This window comes from Solanum tuberosum, unplaced genomic scaffold (genome assembly GCF_000226075.1).
Source record: "Solanum tuberosum cultivar DM 1-3 516 R44 unplaced genomic scaffold, SolTub_3.0 scf01016, whole genome shotgun sequence".
Taxonomy (NCBI): domain Eukaryota; kingdom Viridiplantae; phylum Streptophyta; class Magnoliopsida; order Solanales; family Solanaceae; genus Solanum; species Solanum tuberosum.
In genome coordinates, this window is record NW_006240022.1 from 10,752 (window position 1) to 20,593 (window position 9,842).

At 36.3% G+C, this 9,842-nt stretch overlaps 1 protein-coding gene across 1 annotated transcript; it reads right to left on the minus strand.

Moving 5' to 3' along the window:
- Positions 1-235: 235 nt before the first annotated feature.
- On the minus strand, positions 236-2,129 carry LOC102584170 (cytochrome P450 71A1-like). Its single transcript, XM_006367881.2, has 2 exons — positions 1,224-2,129; positions 236-1,133 (listed from the first exon to the last, which is right to left on the minus strand). The coding sequence occupies exons 1-2, from the start codon at positions 2,127-2,129 to the stop codon at positions 510-512; spliced, it is 1,530 nt and encodes a 509-aa protein (XP_006367943.1). The 3' UTR covers positions 236-509.
- Between the last annotated feature and the right edge of the window lie 7,713 nt (positions 2,130-9,842).

The window sequence follows — 9,842 nt, forward strand, 5'->3', positions numbered from 1 at the left end:
TTCGCCTTCCATTTTTTTTATTTTTTGAACTCGATAATGAAGAGGGTGACTCGGAAGAATCTTCGGGCCTAAGTGGCCCATTCGATAATGCGGAAGAGAAAGGATTTGAGTTCAACTTGGACTCCATGCGAATTCACATGATACCAAAAAAACAAAGGGAACAAATTAGTCAAAGGAAAGTGACATGAAACAAATAATAAACTAGAGAAAGAAACTAAAATAGAATAAATGAAGCTATCATTCAACCACTTGAATTGGCCAAGGCAAAGAATATGCATATACGAACAAGATAACACTCACAATAAGCTTCACTCAAAACATTTAAACGATGAAAGTAAGACAATCGTTATGTCCTTATGATAGCAAAAGCAAGAATTAAAATGGTGAAGTTCAAAAGAGGCAGTGAACACTTGTGCCATTTTTATTTTAACTTAATGGAGCAAGAAGTGTTGCTTCATCAAAAAGTGGAGTATATTTTAACTTAATGCTTATATCTTCTGTAGCTAGCTCTAATAAAGATGGAGGGGAAGTCTAGGTTCCATAATCACAGATATAGGCTTTTTTGGGTGTGTAGTTAATCCATAAATCTCCTCCATGCTTATATCTTCTGGCCTCATATCTCCTGCTAATTTCCAATTGAATCCATGCAACAAGTTAGCCATTGTTGTTCGAACAACCTTCATACCAAGGCTATACCCTGGGCACCTCCTCCTTCCTGAACCAAATGGTAACAATGCGAAATTTTGTCCTTTCACGTCTATGTTATTTTCTATGAATCTTTCAGGAATGAACTCTTCTGCCCTATCCCAATACTTTGAATTTCTTCCTAAAGACCACACGTTTACAAAAACAGTTGTCCCTTTTGGTATGTCATAACCAGCAACATTACAATCCTCAATGGAGTAATGAGGAGGAAGCAATGCACCTAAAGGGTGAAGTCTAAATGACTCTTTGATTATGGCATCTATATAAGGTAGCTTAGAAAAGTCTTCTTCTTCTACCCATCGTTCTCTTCCAATGGCTTTGTCAAGTTCGTGGTGTGCCTTGTCCATGATGTTTGGTCTCCTCAAAAGTTCTTGAAATGTCCATTCTATTGTTGCTGCTGCAGTACCTGTTCCACCAGCTAGCAAATTCTGCCATTGATATATAGCGAAAAATACCAAGTATCAACAACAAATTAAGAAAATAGTCTATCTACTTGAATCGAAAATAAGTGAACTTACATTTATTAGTCCCATCATGTGATCAGAAGTAAGTTTAACTTCAAGATTAGGGTCATTAGAAAGGTGCAACAGAGCATCAACCATGTCCTTTGGAACAAAATCCCCTGTTGTTTGCATCTTTGTTGCGTTGTGATCGTCAAGTACATATTTGTAAAATTCTGTGAAATTCTTCCCTAATGCCTTCATTCGCTTTACGTATCCTTGCAAGTCAAACCAACTAAACAAAGGTATCCAATCTCCAAGATTCATCACCCCACCTAGAACAAACCACTCATCCAACATCCATTGCAATCTTTCAAGTGTTGCTATTGAAGTATCTGAGTTTGACTGATCACTACAATATTTGTCACTCATAGCCATTCTGCTTATAGTGCGAAGAGTAAATCTAGATAAATGGTCTTTAAGCAAAATTGGTTTTCCTGAGTGAGGAAAAAGACGAGAAATCAAAGTTTGTCTTTCCTCAATACGAATATACTCTAATGAATCAAGCCTCTTGGGACTAAATATCTCGGTTAGGCAAATTTTTCTAGCTTGACGCCAATATGCACCGTAAGATGCCCATAGCATGTCTGAGTAGTTAAAACCAGTGTACTTACCAGCTGCTAATGGAGGGCGAGAAGCAAAGATAGTATCATGTGTTTTCAATATCTCTTTAGCCATTTCTGGAGATGATGCGACCAAAACAGGCTTTGAACCGAATTTTAGTAGCATTAAATCTCCATATTTTTGTGAAAGATGGTGCAAAGACTCATGTGGGAGTGAACCAAGGAGGTTCAAATTGCCAATAATTGGCCATGGCTTTGGACCTGGTGGTACTTTCCTTTTCGGATGGTTGAATATTTTTAAGACAAAAGCTAATGCTAGTAGCCATGACCCAAACACTATGAAAACCCAAGAGATTTCCATCTTTGATATTATAAAGTGACTGAAGTTGAATAGATATAATAATTCAAGAATGCTTCAGAAATATTTATAGGACAATTCTGCCACCATATATTATTACTCCCTCTATTGCATATAAACTCAATTTATATTTCATATGTCTTATATTAGTTGATCATCTTACTAAAAATAGTTGTCTTTTACAACTAATTCTTTTTAAAAGTGTTCACATTTGTTTGTAAAATTTTCAATGAGTTTTTTAAGGGGTGAATTAGTAAAATTATCTTCTTATTTATGATTTTTGAATATGCGTATAAAAAGAAAAATGATCAACTAATTTGAGATGGGGAGAGTATTTTTCTAGGAGATAAATTGCACTACTTACAAAATTATATTTATGATTTCACAAAGAGCAATAGTAAAAACTATGACTTAAATTATGTCCTTAAATATTTTTCTTAATAAATGTGCATTGATTCACAAATTCATTTTGAGAAAAGAGCTAAGAAATTAATTTGTCAATATAGAGTTTAATTTGTGCACAACTCTTTTATGTCACTTTGGAAAGTAAGCATTTGTTTAGGCTATTAAGTGTTAACTATGATTTACTCATTAGAGAAAAGACTATTTAAGAAATTTTTTGATGGTTTTCATATATTATGATTTTATTTTATTTTTGCCATTTTGGAATTGATAATCCTAAATTGTACGTAAATCCCTTTTTTCTTTGCGGAAAATAATTTTTGGACGATTACACTTTCAACTTTGGCTTGCCTTACTTTCAATGCGTAATCTTATCTCTATGATTTGTGACCTTTAATTTATGTTTATTTATATAGAATAAATCTGAAGAATAATTAAATGTCAATACTACTATGAATTCTCAGAATTTCATATTATAATTTTATATCGCATGACCAAACGAGCCCTTACTAGGAATGACAATCGATAGGACAAAGGAAAATTCCAATGAGATAGAGTGAGAGAGAACATGTGAAGGAAAAACTTTAATTTTGAAAATTTTTAATAAGGTAGACGAGGTTAGTGGGTCTGACCTATAATTCAGACCTATGTTTTATTTTATTTTGGACAGATATTTTATTCTGAAGAACTTTCTAATTTCGTCCTTCCATTATATTATCTCCTTCCATTTTTCTGAAGAACTTTCTAATTTCATCCTTCCATTATATTATTTCTGTCCATTTTTAATTATAATAATTTTCTTTTTAGAATTAAATAATAATAACTTTGATTAACATTTATAATCTATTTTTTATCATATTGATTTGTAAAAAAATGAAAATTTATAGTATTTTTCGTATAGTTTTTGAATATCTAAATTTTTTGTTTAAAATATCAAAATTAATGTAAGCTTAATTTAACTTTGAAAAATTTAGTCAAGTTGACTTTCGAAAAGCAACAACATGACAATTAAAAATGGACAGAGGGAGTAGTTTTCATCAAGTACTGTTCAATAACACTAATGTAAAAACCTAACCAAGTAACAATACGATATGTTTAGTAGTGTGATTTAGACTAAATTAGGGGTCGTTTGGTTGTGAACAAATTATCTCAGGATTAGTTATTCTGGAATAACTTATCCAACCACACTATTTTCTTATCTCACGACTATTTATTTTTATCCCTAACACCAAACGACCCCTAAAAATTCAAAATAATTATTTTTTCTAACTTATCTTTAATTAAATAATATCCTCTCCAGTTCATATTAAGGGCATGTTTGGAAAGCCATCTGCTAATTGGAATTAATGTGAATACTAGAGTAGTAATTACTAGCCTAGTAATTACACATACTTGTTTATTTGCCACAATGTAATTACATTGTAATAACACCTGTGCTGTTTGGTTGAACAAGTGTAATAATAAGGTTGTATTGATTTTTAAAATAAAAAATTAATTATTTAAAATTAGAAATTTATATTAGACAAATAAGAGTCTTTATAAGGATATTAAATTGAATATTTAAGATATATATTGTCTTTTAAAAATATATTAATTAGTAAACATATATTCTTAACTAATATTATAGAAAAATGATTTATATTTTTTAATTTAGTATATTTTTTTATTAAAATAATCATAAAAACTAAAATACATAATTTCTATGAACATCATGAAATGCATGTTTGATAAAAAAAATTAATATTGTAAATATAATGTCATAAAATTATAAAACATTTGACAAAAAGAAAATCTATCAAGTCTAACTTTCAAAAAAATAGCTTTCAATGTAAAATATCGAGTCAATATTCCTAAAACAAACGAAATTGAAAATATATCATAATTTCTAAATTCAAACCCAAAAAATTTAACATAATACTCTTATGTCAAATTTCAACATAACATACATAAATATGATTTAAAGAAAAGAAAAATGTAACTCCATAACTTTATTCAATAATGAATTCTACTTTAATTAAAAATTAAAATACTAACAAAATTATACTAATGATTTTTTTTAGATATTACGAGAAATTGCATGGAATCACATAAAGTAAAGGTTGAGAATAACAAGGAAATGAAATATAAAAAATATAAAAAATATTTTTAGAAAATATTAGAATAATAATAATAAAAAAGAATGTTGAAATAAAAAAATAAAAAAAATACATTAAAACGAAAAAATAGAAATGAAAAGAAGAAATTAAAAAGTAATTAGCTTGTAATTACACCATGTAATTATCAGCAATTCACGAGTCTGGAGCCTAAAGGGCAAAAAAATTGACCAAAAATTTCGAAAGGGCAACAAAAACAAATTTGTAACCAAAAGGGGAACATTTAAATGGTAGGGTAAACGCCCCTACCATGTAAATTAGGGTAGCAAGGTGCAGCTCCCTATGCGCCTTACAAGGCGCAAGCTGACGTCTTTTAAGTTTTTTCGTGAAAGAAAATTCTTTAAAGAAGAAGGTGCAAGGCCCATGCGCCTCACAAGTCTAAAGGTGACCTACGCCTCTCCTTTTCTTTTTCTTTTTTTTTAGTTTTTTGCATTCACTTCAATTTATAGCACACCAACATATTGGCACATGTTTAATTTAAGTATATAAAAGGACAATTTATAAAAGCCACAAGAAACTAATAAAAAAATTGATTAATCAATTAAGCCTCAATATCATTAATTAATGGAAAAAATGATAAATTTACCCCCGAACTTTGATAAATAGTACGTCTATTGTAATGACCTGAAATGTCACTTTTGAAAATTTCGTAAAAATAAAATAAATTAGAGTAAAATAGGGTATAATAAAAAAAATTATTTTCCTTTTCATTCTTTGCACGAGTTCATGCGGCGTCCCACTATCAAAACTAAAAACAGAGAAGAAGAAAGCAGTTAACAAAGATTGTTTAGGTAAGGTAAAATTAGACAGCGGATGTGTATCGTTAGGTCAGACATGCATCACTATGCTTGACATTGCATTGCACATTTTTATCATTGATGAACTTGATCTTGTGTGTTGCTGATCTTGTGAGTGCCTTTCTGTAAAACTTGTTATTGATGAATATTGAGTGTTATTGAGAATATATAATATGTTATTGATGTTGAGCTATATGCTTTGTAAATTGTGAACTGTTAGGTTGGGGCTGGTTTTATGCAGGTTGTAGTTGTGTAGGTTAGAATAGGGTGGAAGGAGTACCCGTATTCTGTTCCCTTAGCTTGTGTTTAGAGGTTTGCTTGTTGAGTACCATGTGGTTTGGTACTCACCCCTTGCTTTTACAATCTTTTGTAGGTTACGAGCCCGGATCTTCGTGATACCTTCCATTCTCTTGTTTTCGAGGCTTTTTGTGGAGATTTAAGAGGTAGTTGTTTATCATCTCATCGAACCTTCTTACTCCTGGTTATGATTTTGTTTTTACTTGAAAGACAACGTCATTTGAGACTTGCATATTTTATTTCAATTCTAGTATTTACATTAGAGGCTTGTGCACGTGACAACCAGGTTTTGGAGATTGAACTACGTTGACTTGTTTTCGTAATAGTAATTGTTATTGAACTTTGTTTTATTCCGCACTTTATCGAAATGATTGGGTTTTAGGCTGACTTGTCTTGGTGGGATACGACGAGTGTAACAAATCCATTTTTGGGTCGTGAAAAAATGGTATCAGATCCCAGGTTCATAGGTCTCACGTGTATACAAGCCAAGTCTACATAGAGTCTCAAGGATCGGTACAGAGACGTCTGTACTTATCTCTGATAGGCTATAAAGACTATTAGGAAACTTTCTTTTGTTTATTCTTTCTCATCGTGCGTGGTTACCTTCTTTAGTACTGAGCTATTGTATACTCTTTTGACATATGACGAGGACTAGAGCGACTGTTACTGGGGGTAGAGGGGAGGCACTTCCCGAGGAAGTTCTTGAGCCCCCAATTAAGGGTAGGGGTAGAGCCTGAGCTAGAGGTCATGCTCGTGGAACGACACTAGCCAGAGGTCATGGCCGTGGAGCAGCACCAGTGAGAGGTCGTACTAGAGAGGCCTCTCTAGAGCCTCAGATTGATGATAGAGAGGGCCAGGTTCATCCAAAGCCTGCATTCACACCTTTGCTTCAGGATATATTATTGAGGGTGTTAAGTGTGCTTGAGGGCTTTACTCAGGGTGGTGGTGTGACCGCCACACCACAAGACTCTCAGACTAGAGAGGGGGGCTCAGACCCAAGAGCAGCATGAAGCTCCAGTATTCAAAATGGTGGTGGGGCAGCCACCAAAGGATCCCGTGGTTGAGAATGATCTTGCACCAGCAGTTGGGGGTCAAGGTGCTCCATTGGTTGTTGTGACAGAGGATGAGCAGCGTAGGTATGAGAAATTTTGAAAGATGGATCCACCTCAGTTTCAGGGTGGGAAGAGTGAGGACTCTCACGAGTTTTTGACTACATGTCGAGAGTTGCTAGAGGTTGTTGGATTAGCTGAGTCATATGGGGTTCGATATGTTACACTCTAGCTTCGTGGGCCAACGAGAGAGTGGTGGAGAACTTATTCGGGGGCTTTGCCAGTTGGATCTCCTCCAGTGACTTGGGTGAGGTTTTCCAGTTCTTTCCATAACCGTTTTATCCCTTGGAGCGTGAGAGAGGAGAGTCGTTTGAGGTTTGAGAATCTGAGACAGGACAACTTATCAGTTACAGAGTATGAGGCCCATTTTTGCCAGTTGTCTAGGCATGCTTTGGCCATTATTCCAGACGAGATGTAGAGGATCCGTAGATTCGTGAGGGGGCTGACTTTCTTTATCAGATCGGCTGTGTTTAGAGCATCTAGAGAGGGGGCTTCCTTCCAGTCCATTGTGAGTGCTGCTAAAGAGGAGGAATTGATGGAGATATAAGAGTTTGGGGACCCTAAGAGGGTCCGTACATCAGGTCAATTTCATGGTGTCTCATTTGGAGGCAGGGGATCACACAGAGGGAGTGGTTCCTTTCAGCAGCGGGGACCCGTTCATGCATCTATGCCGACATCCGAGGGTGGTCAGATACCTCGGGGTTCTTATAGTGCGGGTCACGGTTCACAGCAGTGACCTTTGGGGCGAGGCAATCATAATGAGTTTTCAGGGTCCGCACATCAGTTCTCGGGTCAGAGATTTTGCTTTTCTTGTGGAGATCCTGATTACCTGATGCGACAATGTACTTCCCAGAAGGGTCGTGGACGGTCCCAACCTAATTTTTCATTTCAGGCTAGACCATAGGTACCACAGGGTAAAGGCCGAGGCATAGTTCAGTCAGGTTGAGGCGGTAGAGCTTCTAGTAGTGGTGTTGCAACTCAGCAGAGTGGGGGTAGAGTTACCACCCAGGGTCTACATTCTCTTATGTATCCTCCTATTTTGCTGCTGAATTTGATATGATATGTGATAGCATGACTGTACCTATTCATGTTTCTACACCCGTGGGTAAGCCCTTAGTAGTGGATCGAGTGTATCGATCTTGTCTTGTTTCTCTAGCTTGGTGCGACCGCCACACCACAAGATTCTCAGACTAGAGAGGGGGCTCAGACCCAAGAGCAGCATGAAGGGATGGTATACTTTGATGTTATCTTGGGTATGAATTGGTTTTCTCCTTATCATGCTGTCATTGATTGTAAGACTGTGACTTTGGCAATGCCTGGTGTTCCGAGGGTTGAGTGGAAAGGTGCCTGGATTGTAAGACTGTGACTTTAGCAATGCCTGGTGTTCCGAGGGTTGAGTGGAAAGGTGCTAATGGCTCTTATCCTAGCAAGGTCATCTCATTTATCTATGCTCAGAGATTGGTGGAGAGAAGGTGTTTGTCCTACTTAGCTTTTTTTCGGGACACTAGTGTTGAATCACCTCCCATGGATTCTGTTCCCGTGGTTCAGGCGTTTCTCGATGTATTTCCTTCTGATCTTCCAAGTCTTCCTCCCGATAGGGATATTGATTTTGCTACTGATTTGGAGCCGGACACTAAGCCCATTTCTATTCCTCCTTACTGTATGGCTCCAGCCGAGTTGAAAGAGTTGAAGGATCAGTTGCAGGATTTATTGAGTAAGGGGTTTATTCGCCCTAGTGTGTCACCTTGGGGTCCCCCTATGTTGTTTGTGAAGAAGAAGGATGGGACTATGAGGATGTGCATTGATTACAAACAGTTGAACAAGGTAACAATGAAAAATAAGTATCCTTTTCCGCGTATTGATGACTTATTTGATCAGCTACAGGGGGCATTATTGTTCTCTAAGATTTATTTGAGATCTGGGTATCATCAGTTAAAGATTAGGGCATCAGATATCCCTAAGACAACATTTTGGACTCGGTATGGACATTATGAGTTCCTAGTGATGTCATTGGACTCGGTATGAACATTATGAGTTCCAAGTGATGTCATTTGGGTTGACTAATGCCCCTGCAACATTCATGGAGTTGATGAACGGGGTGTTTCGACCATACCTTGATTATTTTGTGATTGTCTTCATCGATGAAATTTTGGTTTACACTAGGACTGAGGAGGACCATGTCCCACACTTGAAGATTGTACTTTAGAGGTTGAGAGAAGAAAAATTGTATGCCAAGTTCTCAAAGTGTGAGTACTGGCTTAGCTCTATGGCATTCTTGGGACACGTGGTGTCCATGGAGGGTATTAGAGTAGATCCGGCCAAGATTGAGGCAGTTAGAGGCTGGACGCGACCTACTTCTCCTATCAAGATTCGTATTTTTATGGGATTGGCAGGTTATTACCGATGATTTGTTCAGAGTTTCTCTACTATTGCAGATCCATTGACTAGATTGACTCGACAAGGTGTGGGTTTTCAGTGGTCTGATGAGTGTGAGGAGAGCTTTCAAAAGTTCAAGACGTTGTTGACTTCGGCTCCTATGTTGACTCTACCTAAGGAAGGTGTAGACTTTACTGTGTATTGTGATGCTTCAGGAGTCGGATTGGGTGGTGTATTGATGCAGAAGGGTAAAGTGATTGCTTATGCTTCGAGGCAGTTGAAGTCCCATGAGAAGAACTACCTCACTCATGATTTGGAGTTGGCGGCTGTGGTATTTGTACTTAAGTTATGGCGTCATTATTTGTATGGGGTGCATTACGAGATCTTCACTGATTATCGGAGTCTTCAGTATATCTTCAGTCAGAGGGACTTGAACTTGAGGCAGCGGAGATGGCTTGAGTTGCTGAAGGACTATGATTGTAACATCCGACAATTTGAAATAGCTAAGAAGAGGCTTAGAATTTGAAAATTTTCATGGAAAGAAATTGAAAATCTGGAAAATTTTGGCTAAGTATGGAAAAG

Excerpts from the sequence above, each read along its gene's own strand:
- LOC102584170 (XM_006367881.2), bottom strand. The coding sequence starts at position 2,129 with ATGGAAATCTCTTGGGTTTTCATAGTGTTTGGGTCATGGCTACTAGCA. Across the intron at positions 1,134-1,223 it reads ACATGATGGGACTAATAAAT|AATTTGCTAGCTGGTGGAAC; the intron begins GTAAGTTCACTT and ends TATCAATGGCAG.